At 51.8% G+C, this 25,520-nt stretch overlaps 1 protein-coding gene across 1 annotated transcript in view; it reads right to left on the reverse strand.

Annotated features, from left to right (window-relative positions):
* PLXNA4 (plexin A4) overlaps positions 1-25,520 on the reverse strand; it is a 648,412-nt gene that overhangs the window by 62,647 nt on the left and 560,245 nt on the right. The window contains exons 12-16 of the mRNA XM_081532910.1: positions 18,507-18,707; positions 11,153-11,249; positions 10,593-10,783; positions 5,971-6,122; positions 3,119-3,236 (exon numbers count right to left, since the gene is read on the reverse strand). Coding sequence (XP_081389036.1) covers positions 3,119-3,236; positions 5,971-6,122; positions 10,593-10,783; positions 11,153-11,249; positions 18,507-18,707 — 759 coding nt within the window. The remainder of the gene's footprint in view (positions 1-3,118; positions 3,237-5,970; positions 6,123-10,592; positions 10,784-11,152; positions 11,250-18,506; positions 18,708-25,520) is intronic.

The following is a 25,520-nucleotide window of genomic DNA, read 5'->3' on the forward strand; positions in this document are numbered from 1 at the left end:
TATGGAGGCGCTCAACGACTGGATCTTTAAATGCAACCTGGGCTGTAGGTGGAGTATGGGGTCCCTAGCAACATTCCCCCTCCACAAACCTCTTCCCAAGAGGATGTGTATCCCCAGGATAGTTCATCAAATAGAAAAGTGACCCACATCTGGGTCCCTGGGACCCCCTGGACCAGTGCGTTTTTGCCTTGTGGCCACACCTCACATCTTCCTTGCCCTTCTGGTCCAATTTCTCATCTACCCCGTCGACCCCTGCCTCCCGGCTCCCTTCTGCTCCCATCTTTTGGTGCCCTTCCATATCACACCTTATGCCAGGAACAGCCTCCCGCTACTTGAGATCCATATGGAAAGCTGTATTCCATCTTAGACAGATCCTGCCTTTCCTTCTGGCTCCTTCCATGAAGCCTTCCCTCAATAACCTACATCCAACCACATCCTGCTCCGGGGTAGAAATGATCACGCTGGCAAGACTGACCTTCCCTGAGAACAGAAAGAAGAGGCTTTTGAATGTCTCCTGCCTAGACAGTTTCTAAGAGTTAAGCCCAAGAGCAGACAGCACAGAAGGAGCAGCGGAAGAAGGAGACAGAGAAGGAAAGGAAGTCAGGCCACTCAAAGGCTTGAGGAAGGATTGGATAGGTGAGCAGAGCAGACAGAGGAAGTTGGACAAAGTCTAGAAGAGGTGGGCACCCTGGGCTCTCCTGGAGCTGACATGATAAAAATGGTATCCCCCCCCCCCCCGCCTCATGTGGCTGGATTAGAATGGGCTCAGACCAGTGGCAGGGATTTAAGGGGGCCAGTGTAATGGCACAGGAAACAGGGAGAGTCAGGCTCTAGGACATGGTGATGGAGGGACTGACATCAGATGTCAGGGGAAGCTGAACCACAAGGCCACCGAGATGGTGCACCCAGGTGACAGGAAATGGGCAAGTGAAGGGGACACGCTGTTTACAGGAGCTGACAGCTTGGGTAGACCATGGGAGGTGATGGCAGGACATCCGGGGACAGTGGCCTTTGAGTTAGTCTCAAAGGTGAGAAGTCTGGCTGGAAACATAACAGAGACAGCTGAGGCACAAAGCAAACATCAGCCTCATGAGGTGGCGGCCATTCCTGGTACCGTTCACTTGGTCTCTGCCAAGAGACCACGGGATAAACACCGTTCCAAGTTGCTGACTGGCCAAGGAAGTCCAGCGCTTGTTTTGGCCATGCAGCGGTGTCCTCCCTTTTACCACACCTGCCAGGTAATCCAGAGCCAGGTTTCATGCCCAAGTATCGCCGCCCATGATACACCTCTCAGACATGTGGGGAGCATTGTCACCGACTCTCCCCGGTTCAGCCTCTCTCTGCTTCTCATCTCAGCTCTGCTGGAATAACGGTGTCTGTATATATATATATATATATATGCATGCGTGCATGCTAAGTCACTTCAGTCATGTCCACCTCGTTGAGACCCCCATGGACTGTAGCCTGCCAGGCTCCTCTGTCCATGGGATTCTCCAGGCAAGAATACTGGAGTGGGTTGCCATGACCTCCTCCAGGGGATAGTCCCCACCCAGGGATCGAATATGAATATCTTAACATCTCCTGCTTTGGCAGGAGGGTTCTTTACCACTAGCACCACCTGGGAAGCCCATATATATTATATACATTTATATAAATATATATACATGTATCACTAGTTGTCTTAAAGTGTATTGGGTTTAACTTGAAAATTCCTCAAACTCTTTGAGAACAAGGTGTGGGTACGAATGCTAAACAAATAGGTAAAACTACACATCTGCTAAGTCCATGACGTGTGTGTTCCTCTCCATGAGTTCTTGTGTGTGGGTTCAGTGTCAGCTGTGTTTACAAGGTTGGTTGGTTTTCAAAGAGTAGAGTGGAGGAGTGGAGAGACCAAGATGCAGGCAGCGAGGGGCACCTGGTGTACATCCCTCCTGGGGAATCCTTCATCCAAGGCTGTGTGAGGGAGGGGTTATATGGGGTCTGATTCATCATTGTATCACCTGCAAGTCAGGTGTGTCAAATTATAGCATTCAACCAATTAAGCAAGTATTTATCAAATAACCCAGGGAGAGGTACTGTGCAAGGTGATACGTGGTTGTTGGCTGAAGGGAGGAAGAAGGAAGGGGAGGAAGGCAGTTGAAAGAGGAGGGAGGGAGGAAGGAAGGAAGGAAGGAGAAAAACAGGCTCCTATGACATATTTCAGGGCATTTGATGCCCAGACGTAAAAATCCATCATTTCAGGCTTCCACTTCCAAAAGCAGCTGTGAATCACGAGGAAATGATCTCATCACATCTGTCATTAACCTGAGAAGTTAACTGGATGGTAATAGTTTTGTAAATGACATGGCGTGTGTGGCAGGGGATGGTCCCCTGCCTGAAGAATCCCTGGCCGGGGCTGGTTAGCAGCCTTTTCAGGGGCCAGGGAGGGAACGTGGGGCAGTGGTGGGATCTGCGGAAGCTGTGGGGTAGGGAGGGAGATGTGGGGAAGGGTGTTGGGGCGGGCGGGGATAAGAATGTGGGAGGAGGCAGGTTGGAGTGTGGGTGAGATGTGTGTGAGAAGCTGGCGTGAAGGAAGTCGAGGACAAGGATGCTGGTGAGTGGGGATGATGGATGGAAGGGGTGGACTGCCAGCACACAGGGAAAGGGTGGGGCACAGTAGGCGAGGCGGCAGTCCTAGAAATCATCACAGTAGTGATACTAGAAGTGATCAGTCTATTCTATCTAATCTTCACCACAATACCATGGGGTAGTTGCTATTATCGTCATCCTCATTTTACAAATGGAGACACTGAGGCACAGAAAGGTAAACCACTTGCCCAAGTTCACCCAGTTATTAAGTGGCAGAGCCAGGGTTCAAATCCGAAGAGTTCCCATGCACAGCCCACACCCTCACCCACCAGGTCAGGCTGACGCTCAGCCAGAAGGGGACCCTGGGCCCCGAGAGTCAAAGCCACTTCCCTGGAGCCCAGCCCCTCAGGGTCAGGATGTAAACCCACAGCTCCCCAACTCTTAGGAGCTGCAGGACAGGACTCCCAAGACCTTGGCCTGGGTTTGCCCACAGAGGTCCAGAAGGGCCCAGTAATCATGGTAAAGAGGCCAGTGACCAGTCAGGACTCACCATGAAGTAATAGAGCTGCGAGGACCTGGCCATGAACTCGGGCCGACACACGGCCACACAGATCTCCACGAAGCCGGCGTGCTGGCTGGGCTTGGCCTCTCCCATCTCACACACGATCCTGCAGGAGGAGAGGATGGCCCCATGGGTCACAGGAGGTCACAGGCCTCCCTGCCGTGATCCGTGGGCCCCACGCCTACCTGGGCCTCCTTCTCTGCAGTACCATCTCAGGGATGGGCAGGGGAGGAGGAGGTGAAAGACACTGATTCCTCCGGCAAGGGCTCCTCCCTGGTTCTCAGGAAGTGAAGTGTGGTCTACAGGGGTCTCCTTGGGGGCCCTTGGAAAAATGGAGTGCCTCGGAGAAGACCCCAGACACTCAGTCCCCAATTCATGAATTGTCCACTCAGTTCTAAATTAGAGCGCAGGGAAAGTTTCAGCCAAACAGCTTAGGCAATACAGATGGCAGAGCCTAGAGAGGTAAAGTGACATAGCCAAGGGCACACAGCCATCAGATAGGGACCTCGGAGCAGACCTAAGGTTTTCAAGTCCTCGCCTTGGATCTCTTTGCTCCCAAGGCATGGACTGCCCCAGGCAGTGGTTTCTGCTCCTAGTACATCTGGCAGGGGAAGGGGGTAAGGGAGAGTCTGAAAGTCTGCCCTTTTAGAAAATTGTTTCACTTATAAAATGATTCATACCCTTGAACACAGTACAGAAGTAAAAAGCAAGTGTGCCTTTCTTCACTAATCTCTCTCAAAATCTTGGTGCATAAATCTGTGCAGACCTTTCGCTAGGTCTATGCAAATATATAATACAAATAATCTCCATTTTATACATGAAGAATTGAGGCATAGAAAAATATATGCTTTTCTGTACCAATAACATATTAATACATGGTTGGTAAAAAAAAAAAGGACAAAAAAATCACCTGCCATATATATATCCCTGCACCCCTAATGCAGCCCCTGAAATAACCACTGTCAACATCTTGGTGTTTATGTTTCTAGTCTTGCTTTTCTTTTACAAAATTAATTATAAACTCTATTTTTTGCTTGGTAACCTGTGTTCTCACTTAGTAAAACTTGTGTATATGCCTGGTCATGATTCTCCTACAGCATCAAATTTAATGGCTGTGTAGTTTACTGTCCTAGGTATATACAATAATTTATTAAATTAATTCCCTATTTTTAGACATACAAATTGCTTCTACAGTTTCATTGTTATAAATTAGGCCCAAATAAACATTCTTGCAAATAAATGTTTGTGTGGTCTGTTTATTTGGGGAAAGTTCTAGAAGTATTATGGCCAGGCTAAAGACATTTGACCTACATTTCCAAATTGCCTTCCAGGAAGTTCATCCCAATTTACCTTCCCGACACGAATGTATGAATGTGCTATTTCTCATGCCTCTTATCTGAACTGCGTATTAACTTTTAAAAATTGTCCCCACTGTTTTAATTTGCATTCCATTGGTTGCTACTGATATTAAACATTTTTTATATGACTTTGGTTCTTTGTCTTGTGAATTGCGCATGCACACTCTGCTATTTTGTGATAACTGCCTTTCATCTATAGCATCTTTTTATATGTTAAGAAAAAGCGTACTGTAACAGGGTATAACTGTACTCTCGGTTTACCATTAATATTTTTACTTTGCACACAGTGGTTTTGGTGCACAAGTTTTAAGTATTATGTACTCAAATTTCCTAGTCTTTTCCTTTATACTTTTTCTTTTGCAGTCATACCTGGAACACCTTCCCTTTCTTGAAATCAAAGAAATTCTCACCTGTGTTTTCTTCCAATCCTTTTGCAGTTTTATATTTTACCCTTAACTCTCTAATCCATCTAGACTTTATTTTGGTGTATAATGTGAAATAAGAATCTGATATTGTACTTTTTTCCAGGTATTGAAAATGAACCACTAATTGAATGAGTTTTGCTTTCCTTTGCTGTTGTTGTTTAGTCACTAAGTTGTGTCAGACTCTTTTGCGACCCCATGGACTGTAGCCTGCCAGGCTCCTCTGTCCATGGGATTTCCCAGGCAAGAAGACAGCCAACACAGCATAAATGCATTCACCTACCTAAGTGAGACCTTGCAAAGAGTTAAGAATTTATGCACACAGGGACAAGTGGCAAGGTTTCACTCTGGGAGGGGCAATATAGAGGGTGTAGAATATAGATTCTACTGTGCTGGTGAACATTTATTTCATGCCTGTGTTTGCTGGGCTGGAAAATTGTCTTTACTTATTTACAAGGCAATACATGATTCACAAACCTCCCTTGCCAGGTAGGTTAGAGGTCAAGGCCATTGTCAAGATCACGTGTCTAATGGCCCTCTCTGTGGACCAGCAGATTTTGCTGGAGGAAAACAATCCAAATCCCCACAGGCATGAGAGTGGGTGTGGAGGTCCATTCTCAGCCTCCATAGATGGTCGTATAGGATTAGCTTTTTTCATAACCGAGAGTGGACAGGACTGGGGAGTTAGGGACATCGAAGGGAGTCAGGGTAAGGAATTGAACTCACACTACTGTAGATTTTGATTTTGATCCATCTTGCTCCTACTCATCTCCATACCCCCAAAGAGCTAATGATCATTTTCCCCTTCTCTCCCTGCCAGCTCCCCTTCCCCTTTCTGGACTTCCCCCAATGTGGCAGCTGGCTAGTTCAGGAGCTGGGGAGTTGTAGGAGTACCCCCACCCCCCACACACACACCCTAGAAGGTGAAGGACATTCTCCTTTTCTGTCCATAAGCTCTAAGAGCCTCTGCTGCTGACCAGGGAAGACGTCAGCATCAGTCATCTATTTATATGGACTTCTCATCCCTACCCTTCCCATGTCTCGGAAGGCCTCCACTTACTGTTCGGCAGGGATGTAGCCATCCACCAAAGGGCTGCACTCCACACCCGCCACCTTGACGTGGGAGGCGATGTCTCGGAATTCCAGGCCCAGGTTCTCCCCTCGGATGGTGACCCTGGTGCCCCCTTCCCGGGGGCCTGTCACTGGGATTATCTGGAAGGAGGAAGCATGGTAATCTGATACCAAGACAGAGCATCAACCCCCTGCTGATGGCACAGGAAGAGGCTCTTCCCCTTCTCCACCCCATTCCCTCCACCCAATTCCTTGAGTTGAGTTCAAGTCCACAAGGGCACCCAGGTCTGGGACTGTGGATGGGCAGGAGCTTCTGGAAGAGTATTCTGTGTTTGTGGATGGTTTTAGGAGCAGGGTTCAAAGCCCCTTGTTCCTCTTCCCATTTCACAGAAGAAGAGATAGAATGTGATCTGCAATGTTACTGAGTAATTCACAGAAAATCGAAATTTAAGCCTACCAGCATTTATTTGGTGGTGCTAGTAGTAAATAACCCGCCTGCCAATGCAGGAGACATAAGAGATGCAGATTTGATCTCTGGGCCGGGAAGATCCCCTGGAGGAGGGCATGGCAACCCATTCCAGTATTCTTGCCTGGAGAAACCCATGGACAGAAGAGCCTGGCGGGCTATGGTCCATAGGGTTGCAAAGAATCGGACACAACTGAAGCCACTTAGCAGCAGCAGCAGTATTTGCTTATGTTAGTTCCATTCTCAATGAAAATGAACAAGACTCCTATCAACCCACAGCCCTCCACATGATGGCATCCACCCACCTTTCAAGATCCTTGTCAACAGTCACTTCCCCATCACCAGATGCTCTCTCTGTCTTTCTCCACTGAAATTCCAGGACACCTTTGTATGCTCTTTTCATCATAGCATTTGTGTCTGGTTTCTCACACTGCCATCCCCCTGCCCCCTCCTCTTCAGATCCTGAGTCTCTGAGAGCAGACAGTGGTGCCTCCCTTCTCCTCATGGACTTTCTAGTGATAGCACCATAGTTATTTCTTGAGTTGTAATTGTATTGAACACCCCAACTATCCAAGCATCCTCCTGGAGCTAGAAAAGTGTTTGTCACAGCTCCTCTGTCATTATCTGGTTTGGTTTCTAAGGAGATGGGTTTAATTTAGACTTTATTCTCATAAACTTGGCCAAAATGACTGGCTTTCCCTCTTAAGACGTCACCACTGATGCTAAAAACCCATGATTGGAATGTTAGAATTCAACAACCAAGGGCCTGCTTTGTGGTGGGGACTCCATACACTTCACGTGATCTAATTATGAGCCCACACAGTAGTGACCTGAGTGGCAGAAGACACTCCATGCCAGCCTCTCCTGGCATTGGATAGACCAGAGAAGGGCCCATTTCCTGTTCTTGGTGCCACTGAACACCAGAGCCTGGATCTTGGTCAATGTCAATGGGATCACAGTTGGAGGAGTCCAGATAGGGTACCTCTTTAATATTACCTACTCTCTCTATCCTTACAGGGTTACAAGTGGGGATTTCATCCTGGCAGGAGAGTAAGAGATGGGGAAGGGAGTAATAGCTTTGCTGGGCTTTCTAGACAAAAGACACTTCTGCTTCTCACATGCGTAGGTGTGCAATCTGTAAGTGAGCGTACATGAGGGCAAGGGTTTGCACATGCACATTCCCACTGCAGTGAAAAAAACAGATTCTTTGGAGACAGGCTTGTTTCTCTGTGAGGAATGTGGCCAGACAGAGGGGGGTGGGCCGGGGCAGCCCCTGTCTTCCCCAGATGCCTGCCTGCCCAGCCAGTCCCCAAGGCGCCACTGGCACACCTGGCAGCAGCAGAATCATGATATTCCAGCTCCGGCCTGTGGTCCTGAAAAGGGAGTTTTATCTCTGGCTCAGTCCTCAGGTGCCCGGGGTCCCCGGAGGGCTGATACCAGTATGGAGCCAGTAAATAGCCTTTGTCGCAGGGAGATTTGTTTCATTTGCCGTCTCCTCCCTGTGATTTTCTTGGTCTCAGGCCAAGAAGAAAGCAAGTCCCACCGTTTTCGCCAGACACACTATTAGCAGTCCTGCGAGGCAGCCCTGGGGGATGGTTTCTTGCTACGGGCTCTGAGGGTAGGGGGTGGCGGGAAAGGAGGGGGGCCCTCATATAGAGGTGGGACCACAGAGAGGCATCCACCTGCCTGCCTTTTCCAAATAATCCTGTGAGTAAAATGCATAAGTATCGTCCGCAGTTTGAGAATTATTGTTGAGATTCTGGCTCATGCAGGAGACTGAAGTCAGGGCTGAATGAAGCGCTCCTGACATCTGGAAAACCAGGGATGTGGAGAGTGAAGGGGCTAACATGGGGGAGGGGCTAACCTGGGGGAAGGTCCACATCCAGGGGGCCATGCCCAGGAGGCTGCTTTGCTGGAGGAGCTGCTCACTCAGGAGTCAAGCCCCTTCCTATTTTACACATCCCTGCTGTGCGTGCATCATTTGTGAGGGGAGGAGCCAGGGAATGAGTGGATGTTTCTCTGCCTTTGTAGGGTGGAAGACAGCAATCAAGAGACCTGCTTTTCAGAACTCCTTTGATTTATACTTTGGTCAGAGTAGATCTCAGTGTTGATATTTTATGTAGGAGGAGGGTGATAATAACCCTCAATTCATGGGTTGAACTGTGTCCCCCTAAATCCATATGTCAAAGTTCCTAAATCCCAGCATCTCAGAATTGCGACCTTTGGAGGAAGGGTCTGTATGGAGGTAGTCAAGTCAAAAGGAGGTCATTCCGGTGGGTCCTAATCCAATATGATTGGTGTCCTCATAAAAAGAGATTTGCACAGAGACACACACAGAAGAAAGCCAATGTGAAGAGACACAGGAAGAAGACAGTCACCTACAAGCCAAGGAGTTGTTGTTCTTGTTTAGTGGCTAAGTTGTGTCCGACTCTGCAACCCCATGGACCTTCCTGACCCAGGGATTGAACCACGTCTCCTGCATCGGCAGGTGGACAGAGGAGCCTGGAACAGACCCTTCCCTTCACAGCCCTTAGAATGAACCAACCCTGCAACACCTTGATTTCAATGTCCAGCCTCCGGAACTGAGAGACAGCGTGTTTCTATTCTTTAAGGCGTTTGGTTGCGGCAGCCCTAGGAAACCATACAGCAGGGTTGTTGTAAGGCCGGATGTGGTGAAGGATAGGCGGCTATTTTACAGACTCTGGAGCACCACGCAAGCGTTCAGCCTGTAACTGTGGGCTTCCCTGGTGGCTCAGTGGTAAAGAATCCACCTGCCAATGCAAGCTACTTGGGTTTGATCCCTGGGTCAGGAAGATCCCCTGGAGAAGGAAATGGCCACTCACTCCAGTATGAATTGCCTGGAAATTCTCTGGACAGAGGACAGAGGTGGGCCACAGTCCACGGGGTCACAAAGGGTCGGACATGACTTGGCAACTAAACAACAAGCAACAATTGCCAGGGTACCAGACGTGGGTGTGTGTGACACAGCCCAGGGCTTGATGCCCAGCGTCCACTCACTATGGATGGGCAGACTGAGCTTCCTTCTCCTCTTCTTCCCTCTGTCCCTGCTGTGACATTATCATTATCAGCACCAAGCACCGAGGCACCTACTATGTGCTTAACCCTGGGCGTCAGGAGTCGACATATCAGACACAGTCCTGTCACTGAGACAGGCACATCTCTTATTTCACAGGAAGAGTAAGGGATTCCATCAAGGTAGGGGGTACCTTAGGGGGTCGTCCTGAGGGAGTGTGGCTGTCAAGACACCAGGGCAGTGAAGGACTTAGGTACGCACTGTAACAATGATTTTAACAATGTTGATGATGAACGAGGAGGAAGAAGGTGATGAGATCCCCACGAACTGGGCATCAGCCAAGCATTTGTACGAATTTACTCATACAATCCCTGTCCCTGTGCTGGGAGGTGGGCGCTTAAACCCATGGCACAGGTGAACAAGCTGAGGCCTGGAGATAGAGATGAATTAGCGCCATGGGACCCAACAGTTAGTTGCAATTAGCTAATGACACAGGGGTTCGGATGCCATTCTCTGTGACCCCAATATCTGCATCTCTAGCTCTGCCCTGCCCATCACCGCTCCTGGCTGCACTGCCTGTGTCCCGCCTGTGTCCCGTCCGTACTCCTAACTGTGCTCCCAGTCTGTTTCTGCCATCTTACAGCTTAAGTCTTGCTCTGTGTTCACCCTGAAGCCTCTCCGCTCTGACCTCCACCTCTCCAGGGCTGGGGTCCGTGCCCTTGACCCCCACGCAGCCTGGGCTCGTAGGCGGACTGCTTAATGAGCTGCCGCTGATGAAGCCTCACGGGCTTATCACCGAGACTCTTGGAGACCAGGAAGGGGAGTCGAGGACTGCGAGTCCTTCCTGGCACACGGAGACGCCACAGGACAGCTGAGTTGTGCCCTCTCGGCTCTCGACCTCCTCTGATGTGGGAAGGGCCTCTGAGCCAAGCCTAGAGCTGCTGCAGATTTGCAGGAAAATGAGGCTGCCTGCATCCAGTGGGGCACCTGGTGGTCACTGGGGTGCTGGCCACCATGCCAGGCGTGGCTTTCAGGGCCCAGGCCACATGCCAGGTGTGGCTTTCAGGGCCCAGCCAGGGGGCAGGACAGGGCCCAGCGGAGCACAGCTCACCTCTGTGATGCGGGGGTTCGTGCACTTGCTGTTGGTGCCTGACAGCTCCAGCCACTGGCTCTCGTGGATGGGGCAGTGCTGCCGGAGGGTGCACTGGCCTTGGCTCTGGCACCAGCCGCATTCGAAGTCCGGGTCCGCCTTGAGGCACAGCCCACAGCTCTCACGCATGGCCCCGCACTTATAGAGGTGAACTGCAGGTAGAGGGTAAGAGGGGCTTGGAGGTGGGGGCAAGGCGGGGGGGAGCCAGGAGTGTGGACCGGGAGTGCAGTCCCGGCCTCTGTATGGGACACGGGCAGCCTTGTCCCCTCTGCCTTTTGGATGCAAAAAAGGCCTGGGCAGAAGAACATGGCTGGGAGGTGAAGTCTACTCCACAAGCAGGGGCCCAGTTAGCTAGCTGCTCCCTGCTAACCCTGCTCCCTCCACTGCACTCAGCTGCCCACCCACTGGAGCAGTCACAGAACAGTGGTGGTGCTGGGGAGGCGTGGAGGGTGGGTACGGAATGGCACCGCCCTGAATGGGAGCTGCCTCTCCCTGCCGCCTCCCCGGCCCGCCTTTCGCACCTTTATTCTGAGCCGGGTTGTCAATGTTGAAGTGCCCATTCCACACAACTGTCAGCTCCACCGGCAGGTTGTTGATCTCCATCCCTTCATAAGAATACTGCGGCCAGGATGGGAAGAAAGGAGAAAGCTGGTCACAGAGATTTCTATGGGGTGAGGCACGCCCATTGTTCAGCCTGGTGCCCTCAAGAGTGCACGGGGCTCAGGACAGGCCAAGACTGTGTGAGCGTGTGTGTGTGCACGTGCAAGCACACTTGAGCACATACACATAGACGCATGTGCAAGCAAGGTGGGGATGCTCGTCTCAGGGGACCAGAGCAGGGGGTCAAGAAGCTAAGACAGAGAGGGGCTGGGCCTGGGTGGGACACCCATTTGGAATGTGGGTTCATGGAGCAGACTTCAGTAAGTCTTGGCCACCTTCTCTGGACACCTGTTCCTGCAAGCTGAGCCTTTCCCTGGATGTTTAAGTGAGAGAGGAGATTGCTTCCCACTGGGTGCCCAGGTGGGGAGCTCCAGCCTTTAGGCCTTTCCAGGCCCTAGATGTGATTCGGGAATTTTACTTTCTAGGACATGTTCAGGGGAGATGGGTGCTTTACCAGGGAACTGGCCAAGCCTGATCAATTTGCAGGCATGGAGAGAAGGGGAGAAATGGGGAAGAAATGAAGGGGCTGCTCTCTTCAGGGGTGAGTGGCTCGGGGTTAAACAGAGAAGAGGATGGATGGGAACTCAGAGGTGAGGTGGGAAATCCTGAGGTCATCCTACAGCACAAACCTGGAAATCAGGGTCAAGACACCAGAAGCTCCAAGATCGGGCAGGGGCCCCAGCCCTGAAGCTGTCCATTGGGTGGGGAGCTGTTCCAGGCCTCTGGGCCCTGCCTCCCCACCCAGCTCTCCTCTACTGTCCCTGCCCCTGCCCCAGCCTGGGTCTATCCCAAGGGACTGTGGTGCTAAGTGGGGAGGCGGGGAAGTGGGAGGTACAGCCCCCAGCATGCCAGCCCCTGTCTGCCTTCTGCCAGCATCCCCTTCTCCATCTCCAGAGAAGGAGGGCAGGTGGCAGGAACTTGCTGCCCGCCCAGGGTAGCGCTTCCAATCCCTACCTGGTGATTTTCTCGTTATTCCACTAGGTTCTGCCCACCACAGGGGGTGGGATGGGAGATTGAAGCTGAAACAGGTTTTCTGTGGAGGAGGCACCGGGGGTGGGCAATTTGTTGAAAGAGTTCCGTCCAGGGGACTTGGTCTGAAGTTGTGTTTGCAGAGCCAGCAGGCTCTCTTGACGCGGTTTATGTTTGGAGGGGCTGGGCCGTGGGGGGGTGTGTGGCTATTGTGTCAGGTAGCTGACGCTCTGTTTCCCTGAGGGGAGGACAGCACAGAAACTCAGAATGCTCAGGCTGCAGAAGGTCTCAGGGGCCTCTGCTCTGCAGCTTATCCGTGGGGGCTTCTAAAGGAGATGTTATCATCTTAACCTGGGAAACTGTCCTATATTCCTGAGTGACAGAGCGTGCCCCATGACGAGCATGCTGTGACCTTGTCCTCATACAGAATCACAAGCAGGGTGTGTGTCCAGCCTTCTTCAGGCTCTACCCTAGCACACCAGGGGTTTTCATGAACTCTTTGCTGATGATGCCTGGGCCAGGGAGCCACAAACAGTGTTTTTCCCCCAGCAGTGGTGGTTTACACCACCATCCACACTCTTGCATAATCTCCCCCTTGACTGATGACTCCTGATGGGCCAGGGTCAGGGTTTGGGCTGAGCTGTAGAATAAAGCAAAGCTTCCTACTCCTGCAGGAACAATACTGGAGAATATTTTTGGTCATCCTATAACTCAGCTGATGACTCATAAGCTTTCTGCCGTGCAGGCCAGTAATCAACTCCCCAGAGGTTAAGTGTTTTGCATCTGGGTGGGTCATTCCAAGTTGCCCTGAGTTTTCTTAAAAAAGAAAAAAAGGAAAAGGACTGCCTTCATCAGACTCATGGGAGCCTCGGGGGTGAGGAATGAGGTCTACTAAATGCAGATTCCAGGGCCCTACCCAGACCTGCTAAATCGGAATCCCTGGAGACGGAAGCACTTCCAGGGAGGCACTCTAGCAAGCCTGGTGCTGCTAAAGTTAGAGAATCTAGAGAATCACTGCTCCTTGCCGTCTGCTAGCAGCAGGGAGACAGAGGCCTGCCAAGGAGGATGTGTGTAGGAGAGGAATGGGGGGTCGGGGAGGCAGAGAAAACTTTCCAGACACCCCCTTCCCATTTCCTCCTGTGGCCAAGCTCCTCTGCCTCATCCTTCCCATCCCCCTCCTCTGAGGCCCCAGTGGGAGACAGATGGTGAGGACCAGTGTTAGGCTGCCCAGACCTCTAGGAAGGATGCTGGCAGTGCCTAAATCAGCATCGGAGCCAGGTTCCTGCCTCTCAGGTCTGGGTCTGGGTCTGGCCAGGACCAAGAGTGGATGCGACAGGCAGCACCCAGGGGTGTGTTAGCCAAAGACCAAGAGCACCTTCAGGGACCTCTCCAGAAGGACCTGAGATCCCCTAGAGAGCGAGGCAAGACTGACTGCCCATGTGTGCACGGGAGTGTCTGCATGCACGAACATCTTTGCATGCGTGCGGATGTGAGAAGAGGCCTGTGCACCTCTGTGCTTTCAGATGTGTGTGCGCCCGTGAGCATACACGGGCACACACATGTACTGCTGTGAAGGGGCTCCGCAGTGACCAGCTGTGTGAATGCGGGCAGAGGACCTGAGTTGCAGGTTCTCCACATGAAAAATGCGAATTATACATAGTGCGTACCTCACGGGACTGTCAGGAGGGTTCGAGACAAACATCTGATGCTCTGGGCGGTACAGTGCCTGTCACAGAGAACGGGCACCCAAATATTATTGTGTATTTGAATCTGTGTGGGTACACTGAAGGGTGCTGTGTAAAAACATACTTGTGTTCCCTGTGTTTATGTTTATGTGGAATAATAGCAGCGCCTATTGAGTGTTTATGTGCCAGACACTCAGTACATATGGAGACATATGCAGATGAGAACACTTATGTGTTCAGACTTGTGTGTATCTGTGTGTGTATGTGCATACATTTTCTTTTTGAAGAAAATAGAAATTACAAGGCTTTAAGAATCAGAAGTTCTGGGCATTGCTTCCTCTTTCTCCTCCCTTTCCTGAGACCTCAATTCTGAAATATTAACAGAAATCATTAACCGCGGTGTTCCCCACCACCCTCTAGGTCTCCAGGGAAGTCACTCTGCTTCCTGGAGACGCCCTCCCTCCCCTTTGACCTATATCCTTCTGGAAGCAGCCTGCTGGGGAGCCTGGACCACTGGTTCCCATCCCCCAACACCCCCCACCTCTGCTCCACTTAGCATTTATATAGCTCTGTGTAATCAGTGGGCAGTTAATCTGCACAAAGCCCAGAGCTGAAGGAAGAGTGTTTCAGGCTCCTGGGGGCCAGGAGGTTAAGTGTCTCAATCAAGGTCTGGCTCACCATGGCCCATCTCATGGATGACATTACTCATTCCCTGTGAACCTCAGTTTCCTAAGCTTCTAAAAGCAAAGAGAGGACCTCTGTGTAATTTGGACATTCTTCCCTCCAGCCATTCCGCTGTCTGAGATATTCTGATGCAAAGTTCTATCAATTCTATCATCAACATAAGATGCCGGGGCTTCCCAGGTGCTGCTAGTGGTAAAGAACCCGCCTGCCAATGCAGGAGTCACAGGAGACAGGGATTCGATCCCTGGGTTGGGAAAATCCCCTGGAGGAGGGCACGGCAACCCACTCCAGTATTCTTGCCTGGAGGATCCCATGGACAGAGGAGCCTGGCTGGCTACAGTCCAGGGTCACAAAGAGCCGGACATGACTGAAGCAATTTAGCATGCACGCACACGCATATGTGTTGCATCCATCTCCAGGACCTCAGAGGTTCAGCAGACACACACCCAGCTGTGTTCCAGTAAAGCAGGAAGGGGGCACACGTCACCCTCTATTGGTCTCCCCATCCTTGTTTTGCACGCAGTAAACTGGGGCACCACAAGAATTTGTGAGGCCCCCCGTGGGCGGGTGGGAGCTGGGCCTAGAGCCTTACGTCCACAGTGCAGCCAGCCCTCTACCCCGCTGCGGCCCACTGACTATCGTGATGGCCAGTGACTGCGGGGCGGGACTGGGTGCTATTATTAGCAGCACTTGACATTTCTGGAGCCACAGTCTAAAGGAGGCCTCAAACACCCACAGTTGCTCCGTCCTCCCCCTGTTGCCTGCGAGCTGCCCTGATTTTCCGCCTACAGGCCCCCGAGGGCTACGGCAATTGGCCCAGGGCCTGTCCCCACATAGTGGGCTGGAAGTGAGCTGCCTGCCTACCAGCCCTGGGGTCACCCCGTGCAAAATGTTCCCATGTCTCTCTTTTCCTTCTCTCCTCTGAGACCTCTTGGTCACCCTCCTGTCTCTGCCATCACAAACCGGGGGTGTGGGGGCAGGGGTTGGTTTCTCTGTTAGAACCTCTCTCTTCCTGCCCCTACTCCAGAGAGCTCATTTAGGGAACAAAACAACAGTGACTCTTCTTCCACCATCTTCTCTGAGGCAGATCAGACCCTACTACAAAGCGCTCAGTTGCTGGTTTTGGCCTAATCTTTGATGAGGGGTGTGTTAGTAGACTGGGTTTAAGTTCTAAGTTGGCTATGACTTGCTGTGTGACCTAGGGCAGGTCACTTGCCCTCTCTGGGCTTTGGAGATCCCCACCCTGCCTCTGTCACAGGATCAAGTAAATACTCAGGTCTCTTCCTGCCCTGATGGTATGTTGTTTTCTATTACAATGATAAAGGAGGCTTGCCCCTGACAATGACCCTTATTTTTTTTTGTTTAAGGAAGTCACTTGACAGTAAGCACTACCCTGGCCCAGAGGCATTTCAACTGGGATCCCACTGATCCCCCTGAAAAGAGAGGCTCCTGATAAGCGTTCCTGAACTGCATGATTCCAGCAGGTCCTAGACCTTCTTAGAACTCACTCTTTGTGGGGTACACCTCCTGTTGCCTCAGTTGCTAAGACTTTAAAATGGTAGAGAAACAAATGTTACCTTCCCTTCCCTCCTAGGGTGTTGAAGTGAAAAAGGCAGGAGGGAAAAGGTTATTTTGGGAGCAGGGCCTTGGAGGCACTAACTGTCCATGGGGGAGGGGAGGCCTCTAGAGGATCCTCAAGTCCAGAGGGCCAGAGCTCAGTGCAGGCCCTCCCCCACTCCTGAGGGGACAGCAAGGGGAAAGTCAGGAACTTAGAAGTCACCTCCTCTCCTTGGCAGTCAGAGCCTTGGGCTCCAGGCCTCCAGTCCCAGTGTCACATTTCTACCATGGTTCTGGTGTCTCCAAACTCCTGCAGACAGATCCACAGGTGCTTGAGCCCGTGTACCCTGGAGGCTGGCTGACTGGAGCCTTGGGGGACCAGAAGATGATATGACCATCATGCCCTGGGGCACCAGGCTCCAGGATGAGAAATTCCCACACAAGCCGCTGAGTGACCTGTGATTTCTTGGATCCCGAGAATTCAACATCAGACCAGCAGGCGCCCACACTGGGGGTCACCAGGGCCTTTGCTTATCCCACGGGTACCAGCCAGCACTAGGGACTCAGAGGGGGCACCAGAGAGGAGGAGAAGACCTGGCCCCGACCTGCCTGGCTATTACCTGGGGTGGCTTCCTCTATTCCCCAGACTCAGCCCTAAAGCCCAGTAACTCAGAGGCCACAGACTCTGTCTTCCCTGCTGACGCCTCTGGATCCCTGGGGCAGCTTCTCTGAGGACACAAGCCTGTTTCCTCTAAGGGCTGAAATCCCTACAAACCTACCGCTGGGTCAAATATGGGACTCAGGCTTACTTTTCCCATGGGACGTCCTCATTTGGGGAGAATCACTTGGGCTGGACCCTGGGGGAGCTGGTCTGCTCGGCCTCAGGATTCATGACAAAGCAAGAGGTATTTAACATCCCTTGCAGGTGTAATCTGGGGTGCTGCAGAAGTCTGCAACACAGGCTGGCCACTGGCGAGGAGGGAGATGTGGACACGAGAGAGGTGGGGACACATCTGGGGTTTCACAGGTTGGGAGGTTGATTGCCAGAGTTGCTTAATGATAAGCAACCCTGGGCCAGCATGTTCACCTCTCTGAGCTTCATTCACCCCTGGCCTGCTTCCTGCAGGAAAAGCGGGGTGCCCCGGGAAGAGCTTTGTCAGGGGCTCTCCTGGTCCCACGTCACATCCTTAACTACAGTCATCACGTGTAAGCAATGACAGGAATGACAGCAGGCAGTGTCGTAGAGGAGGACACCCCTGTGCCCAGGTCTGGCCCTGCCACTGACTAGCTGTGTGACCTTGAGCAAGATTGGGCTGGCACTGGGGCCTCAGGGGACCAGAAGCAGATTTGACCATCATGCCCTGATGGGTTACCCTGAAGTGAATGGAGCCTAAGGGTCAGTTTTAGGGCCCTGCACGAGCCCGCACAGCCCATCCTAAGGCCTGCCTGTGTATGTCATTTGTATTGATGTATTTCATTCTTAAAGAAGGGCCCCCAAATTGTATAACTCTCAGTCCCACAAACCCAATCCTGCCCCTTCTCCTGGGCCTCCAGTTCCTCTTCTGTACCGTGAAGAAGAATGTAGGTCTCATATAGCTTGAAAATGTTACAAGTGTTTAAGTCTAATGTTTGTCTCTGAGCATCTGGTTGCATAGAAGTAGCCCAGAAAGAGAGAAGGTCAAAGGCCATCGGGGGAGCCGGCAGACAGGCAGGTGGTGCGCCATTAGGGGCACACTGTGTGGTGACCAGGGATCCGGCAAAGGCTGCTGGCCGTAGACGGCAGCTGAGCCATAGTTGGTCCGGCACAGATTTAATGTGGATTTCTAAATACTGGGCAGGGATCTCCTGCGGCACAGCCCCGGCCAGCTCCCTCCCGTTTCAGCATCTTTGTGGATGCTGGCCTTGCTCAGAGGCCTCGTGTGCTGGGAAACAGCCTCTGTGTGGGTGTAAAGGCTGATGGGGGGCCTTTGTGGGCTTAGATGAGACCCTCAGGTCAGCCCTGGTAGGAAGTCCGGGCCCAGAGTTTCCAGAGCTCCTCTCAGGAAGGAGGACGGAGCCCCACAAACACATCTAAGCCCACAGAGAGTGATTAGCGGTCCCACGGCTGGCCCCCAGCCCCTCGGGTCACCACGACAGGGCCACACCTGCAGGCAAAGGCGTGGTGAGCTTGGCTGGGCCGGCAGGGTTGGCGGAAGCGGTGGGAGGGGAGCTAAACAGTTCTGCTGGTGTTGGGGGCAGTCCTGCCCTGCTGAGCTGACTGAGGCCAGGAGAGAGCGGCGGGCGGGGGTGGGCGCAGGGGCAGGTGCGGGCGGGCACTCACGGAGGTGTTCTGGCACTGCACACTGGAGCTGTTGAAGCGCAGGGCGGGCACCCTCTGCTCGCTGCCCTGGATGTTGAGGACACACTCGTAGCCGCGCTGCCCTGACTGCGGCTGCGGGAGATTCTTGGCCTTGAGAGTGATGGGCTTGATCACCTCCACGGGCACCAGGATCTTGTCCACGCGCAGCAGCTGGGGGCAGTCCTGCAGACAGACAGTGAGGCTCAGCTGGGGTACAGGGAGCCAAAGGGGCAGGAGCCCCCGACATCACCCAGCTGTTCCATATCATCCCGCCCCTCCCAGGGGCTCACCACACAGGGCCCTCTGCTGCCCACCCCCAACCCCCAGCAGACAGGCAGCGGGACTGAGCACCCCATGTCCCGAGTCCTTAAGGCACTCCCCATGGAGGTCAGCCCCCACCCCGCCCTCTCCAGCCCCTGCGGTCCAGACTCCCAGTGGTCCCCTCTCAAGGGTGGGGGTTCTACCCTGGCAGACAGAACTCTGCTGGCTGGGGGTCCTGTCTCATTTTGGGCTGCCAAACCCTTTCCCTTGGTTTCAGGCTGCCAAGCACTGGGACAAAAGGACCCATGCCAGCAGCCCCGCAGTGACCCCAAAGCCCAGGACCGAAGCTCTAGAATGTCAGTCTGGACCACGGTCCAGGTGGGTGTGAGAGGACCTTCCAGAGGTGGGCTGAGTCTGGCATTTGGGGATGTTCTGGAATGAGCCCCAGAGATCTTTGAAATCCAGAAGCTTCTGCCTGAGCTCTGGGGATGGGCTGACCCCAGGAAAGTGCCCCTCGGCAGACACACACTGAGCTCCCTCTGATGAGACAAGCCACTGATTTGTGAGCACATTCGGGAATGGAGGAGGTGGATCACTGGGCCCGTTTTCACTGGGCAAGAAGCTCTGTCCAGAGAGGGCTGGGGGCAGAAGGGGGTCAAGTAAGGAGCACAGTGCTCTGCCCAGCTGGGAGGTGGGCGCTAGCGTGTGGCTGGATTCTCAGGGGCTGGATGGAAGAGAGCCTTGGCCTGGGCAGGCGTGAGGCCCCGGGTCAGGTGGGCCTTACTGTCCCTAGATTCCTCTCAGTGTGATACTCTTTGGGGCAGGCCCACCAGACAGATGGCTCTGGGCAGGTCAATGGCCAAAGCATGGCTCATACATCCTTCGTAAGGATGCTGCCCCACAGGCTCACTGCAGACTCTCAGATCCCCAACCTCAGCCCTCTTCCCCAGTAAAGTAAGGCAAGAGAGAGGCCAAGGGAAGGCCTGAGACCCTGATGGGAGGGGTCCCAGGCAAGGAAGAGGCCTGGGACCCTGATGGGAGGGGTCCCAGGCAATCAGGCACCCAGGAGCTGTGTCCCCTGGGTCTGAAAGCAAACATGAGCCCCTCTGTCACTGAAAACTGGAGGGAGAAGAGCTCTACAGCCCCTGAGCTTCTGACAAGCCACGGAAGCCCGACCACATTACACATCCATCCCCACTTGAGACTCAACTTCCTCATCTGTCAAGTGGGTGGAATCCAAGGACCCATTTGGCTCTAATCAGTCCTGATTCCATGATTAGGGTGGTCTCACCCCCATCTTTTCCCATGACCCTGTAGCCGTGCCTTAGGGGAGCACCCCAGGCCCCATTAAACAAAGCCCCTCCTCTCTTCCAGGGTATCCACGCCTTTATCTTGAAGAGAGGCCAAACCAGGAGCAGCAGACCCAGCTATCCACGTCTGAGTTTGCATCCAAAAGAACCGGAAGCAGAGTCTCCAAGAGATACTTGATGCCCACACTCTAAGTCATGGGTGAATCTTGAAACTATTCTGCCAAGTGAAACAAGCCGATCACTATGGACAAACACTACACGATTCCACTTATGTGAGGTACCCAGGGTAGTCACATGCATAGAGACAGAAGGTAGAACAGGGGTTTCTAGGGGAGTTAGTATTTAATGTGTGCACAGTTTCAGTTGGGAAAGATGAATAAATTTCTGGAGATGGATGGTGGTCATGGCTATTCAACAATGTAAATGCACTTACTGCCACTAACCTGTACACTTAAAACTGGCTAAGATAGCAAATTTTATGATATGTGTATTTTGACCCAGTTTTAACTAAATAAAACAGAGGGGAGCAGCAGGCAGAGAGAAGGGATAGAGCCTGAACCCTGCTTGTGGCCTTGAGGCTCAAGAGCATGTGGGTCTCTGGGACCTTGAGGTCCCACAAAGATTGAGGGTCTTAAAGGTCCATCCTGTGCCCTTACCTGCCATCTCTCCTCCTCTTAATGAAAGAAGCAAGTTCTCCCTGGCAGATAGGACCACCTTAGGATGGGGTGGTGGGTCAGAAAGATCCCCCAGAGAGGAGTTTAGGATTAGGGGCCTTCAAAACCCTCCTGTGGTGATCTGGATCCTCGCCTGGGGGCTGGACCCGTTCTGGTCCGGGATGGAAGTTAAACCTCTCTCTCTTCCCCTGTAAGATTCTCTCTGAGACTTGTTCTTTAATAAGTCCTGGTTGCCAGTGGCCCTATAAAGGCCTGTTTTGCATATAAAAAGGTTGGCGGCTCTGAGACTAAGTTCATTAATAATAATTGGAGAGAGAGCCAGGGCTGGGCTGGGCCCATTTTTCCTCTGGTGGCGCTACTGATTGACCACAGTGTCCCTCCTAATTGAAAGTAAAATGGCAATTTCTCCCCAGGCAACAAGGCATGGAGGGACCACTGTCACCCGGCCACCTCCTCCCCTCTCCCCCCAGACCCTGCCCAGCCTCGTGCTGAGATCCCAGGTACAACACCACCTCTGAGTCTGCTCAGGGGAAATTTCAGAGCAACTTCCATGTTTCTCAATGAAACATTTCTCTGAGGCCCTATTCCCCAGCACTTCAGCCATGGTCCTCACCTTTGAGCTTTCTCAACTAGAAAGAACCTGGTTTGGGAATCCTGTACAAGAGCAAGTCCATCTTCTTCCTCTTGCTAATTTCAGTCTTGAAAGGGTTCTGAACAGTACACGGCTTCCCTGCCAATGGGGATTAAAAACTCATCCCCATAGGGTCATTTGAGGGGAGTTCATGAACTACCATGTATAATACGTCTGGCACAGAGGAGCAAGTGCTCAAAAAAACCAAGTTGGTTCTTTTCTCGTTCATCCCTCTCAGCTCAGGCTGCACCTGGTCTCCCAGCTACTCCCTTTTACTAAGGCTCCTTCTCCCCTGCTCCCGCCTCGCCTCTGTGTTCTTTTGTTCTTTTCCATGAACTCTCATTAATTCCCACGGTCCAGCCTATTCACCTCTTCTTGACTTCAGAGCCTGACAATTTCAACAGCTCCAAGTGTCCCTAACACAGGGAAGGTGGGTAGAGAGGTCCCAGCTCTTGTTTACTGCTCATCTAAAGGCTGCCCCCTCTTCCAGAAGGTTCTGTGTGCTCTGAGAGAGGACCTCGGCTAGCCAACCACATGGCTTTGGAGAAGTCCCCAAACCCTCTGGGTCTCCTCACCCACAAAATGAAGAGGCTGGTTTGGATTCAGCGAATTTTATGGTCCCAGTTCTATTATCAACACAGTAGATGATCTGGGACAGATTCTTACATCATCTTTCTGAGGCTCAGTTTTCCTATCTCTAAAATGGGGGTAAACAATGCCTGCTCAAGTAGCTCACAGAGTAGTATTCAAAATATCGACCACTGCATGCTGGAAGGGGCAGGGGATTTTGTGGGGGAAGGTTGGTCTCCTGGAAGTGCCATTTACCTAGTAGGAGGGTAGTATTTTAATAACTGATATATTGAGAGTGAGATGGTCGGATGGCATGATCGACTCAATGGACATGAGTTTGAGCAAACTCCAGGAAATAGTGAAGGACAGGGAAGCCTGGCATAGCCAAGGACAGGGAAGTCCATGGAGTTGCAAAGAGTTGGACATGACTGAGTGACTGGACAACAACAACAATATTGCAACCTGACATAGTCATACAGGCGGGCACAGCTCTGATAGGCAGTGTGTGATACTGTTACTCTAGGTCACACAATTAACACGGTGCAAGGAGTACAAGGCTTCACCCCACATCCCACCATTTCCATCACCTTACACACGTTTTGCCACGTGCTATCTTGTTTCATAGCACAACACATGATCACCCCCATGTCCATGAGCAAGAAATTAAGAACACCAGTTACTTCACTCAGTCCCCACAATGACCATTAACAAGACACTCCCATCATCATCTTACTTTCATCCTCACATGATGATCAAGCCCCTTCACAACCGAATTCCTTAAAAACATTCTGCCCTTCTTTTTCCAAAGAATATATCTCTTTAAAAAATCATTTGAAAGGGCCAGATCCTGGAGGGTAGAAAACACCTGCATTTAGCAAGATTATTTGGAGACTCATGCCTATATTAAGGGCCAGATTCCTGGGGAGGCTGTTTTGCCCGTGGCTCCATTCTGCAGTCCTAAGAATGAGCTGAGGGTGGGGAGAAGGGTGCCTTGAAGTTCAAGAAGATCTTTAATGTCTTGGCTTTCAGGAAGAGGCTCCAGCGGGCTCTAGGTCCACCATCTAGTCCTGTGCAAGTTTTAGTTTCCACTTTTCCACTGAAATGCACACAGAAGTAAAGACAGCATGACCAATTATGGGGCAGTGTCAACCCCAAGCCGACACATGAGGGCAAAAAAGATGCCTTTCTGTCTACCATGTCCAGCATGTCATTGGCTGCTTTATACAGAGGTTTCATTGCATATTTAAATAATTGAACAAGGACATAAAGAGTGTTGCCCAGCTGGGAGAGGAAAATCTGCCTCCAGGGCTGGTGGTGCCTGGGGAGGGGGTGGTGGCAGGCTGTGGATTTACAGCCCCTAGTGTGTTTACAAGATGAGGGCTCTAATTCTCTCAGTTGTTACTGCAAGACTAGGGGGATGTGATGTTCGGGGGGGTGGGGGGAGCTGGGTGGGGGCAGCACGGAAGGGTAGCTAAGGAATAAGTAATTTGCAGGTCACCCCTCCCCCCATGTCACCTCAGCCGCCATCAATTCCAAAGCCAAGTCAGCTCCAGCCTCAACCCCCAAATTTACACTCACCTTCTCAGACCCAGGGTGCCCAATACAAAAATGCAATGCACCATATATTTTCTTCACTGTTCCCCAAGTTTATAATGCCATTAGCGTGATCTACGGTGGGCCGGTTTATGGAGAGAGCCAAGTAATAACACAAAAAGGAAATACCCATAAGCCTAAGCAGGGGGAGGGGCAGATGAGATTGATGGAAAGTGCAATTGAGTGGAGAAATGGCAACCCAGTAAGAGAAAGCTGCAGCGGGGGCAGGGGCACAAGGGGTCTGGCTTTCTTGAGCTGGGTTTGGCTTGGTTTTCTCAAAGGAGGGTGAAGGGCATGGCAAGGGTGGTTTTGTTTCCTTGAGTTGGGTCTCAGGAATAGTTCCTTTACAAAAAGGGGAACAGAGTCACTGACAAGGTGACCCGAACTCCTTCAAGTCGAGCTGGGAGACAGACCCTTGGCCTGCCTTATCTCTGGGCATGGGGCTTATGTCAGCAGGCTGTCCCGGGCCTGGACTTTCCCTGCCTTACTAGCTCTGCAGTCCTGGGGAGGACTGACCTTGGGATCTGCAGGTTTCCCAATACCTGTCCTGGCAATGGATTCATCTCAGCGCTATCGGGGTGGTAGGGGACTTGGGAAGAGGCTTTCAAGCACAGTTTTGGAAATCAGATAGAATTCATTTTGCCTCTTCTGATCTCACAACGGTTCTCCGGAGAAAGGCTCTGGTTGAACTTCAGGAAGAGAGGGGCTGCAGGAAGCTCCTCTAAGAGCCTGCTCATGGGGCGCTAGGTGAGCCTCGCCTTCCTCACAAAGCTCAGCCAGGCTGGAGCCCGAACAACACAGCATCAACTGCAGCTGACTCTGCTGTTCAGGTTAGATGAGAAATAACAGCAAAATAGTCCTTCGAGGATAAATTCTTCTCAATGAATTTGCTTTCCCATGGAAGTTCGCCTTTGCTCCCCAAGAAGCACAGTTATTAAGTGCGTGGGCTTGATGGGGGGCTCAGGTCACCTAGCAGGGGACTCGGCTTGGAGACCAGTGCCCCCTCCCCCTTGGTGAAGGCGAGAGCATGGCCTTGTTCATAGCTGCCCTGGTGAAAGGCCATTCCAGTGGGAAGCCAGGAGTCTCAGCTGATACTGGAAGAACAAGACTGAAAACTCTGCGATCCCACTTCAGGTTTCCCTCGCCTTCCTCTTCCTATTCTTGTCGGTACCCGGGATCTGGCAGCTGATCTAAAGACCCAGGTTTGTTATCACAATGCCATTATTAGTTGAAACAAAATCATTCCTTGTAACTGGAATACAGTGACTATAAACGACATATGCTATTGGGCATTCTATTTCTAATAATTGTAATTACTGGAGAATACTTGCCGTTAATATAATAACAACAATGATTGACCAGTTCTCTGTTCCAGACCAATAACTTCACCTGAATGCCCTCTTTGTTCAGGAAAAAAAAGAGGTAATTCAACATGCACGGTGATAGTCAGTCAACAAAGCCACTGTTGAAACTGGAGGACGTCTGGATGAAAATCTTCTTAGGGATACAGGATGCTGCTGGGGAGTAGAAGGGCCACCTGGCAGCCTCCTTCTTGGCTAACAAAAGGCCTCTGTCTACATCCCCACACTCAAAGGTGGAAAGCAAATGAAAACCTAGCGACTTCTAGAAGAATCTCTGGGCCTGAGTCTCCCCTTCATTCCCAGGGTGTGTTTGGGCCTTGAAGTTCAGGGCTGCTGCAGACCTGAGGCTATGTGAGCCCCTTGTTGGGCAGAACTGGGAGACCTAGGCCACACTTGGACACTCACCTGGTAAGGCCACTTACTGGATGTGGGTTTCTCGTTGATGTTCTCCAAATTATTTCCACTGATGATTACAGAATCTCAGGGATCACATGGACCAATGGTCCCATTTTACACATCTCTAAATACAGATCTTCCGGTCTCTTGTGTGTGTGTGCTAGTACTTCAGTCGTATCTGACTCTTTGTGACCCCAAGG

This window comes from Giraffa tippelskirchi, chromosome 10 (assembly GCF_054371585.1).
Source record: "Giraffa tippelskirchi isolate mGirTip1 chromosome 10, T2T-mGirTip1v1.2.pri, whole genome shotgun sequence".
Taxonomy (NCBI): domain Eukaryota; kingdom Metazoa; phylum Chordata; class Mammalia; order Artiodactyla; family Giraffidae; genus Giraffa; species Giraffa tippelskirchi.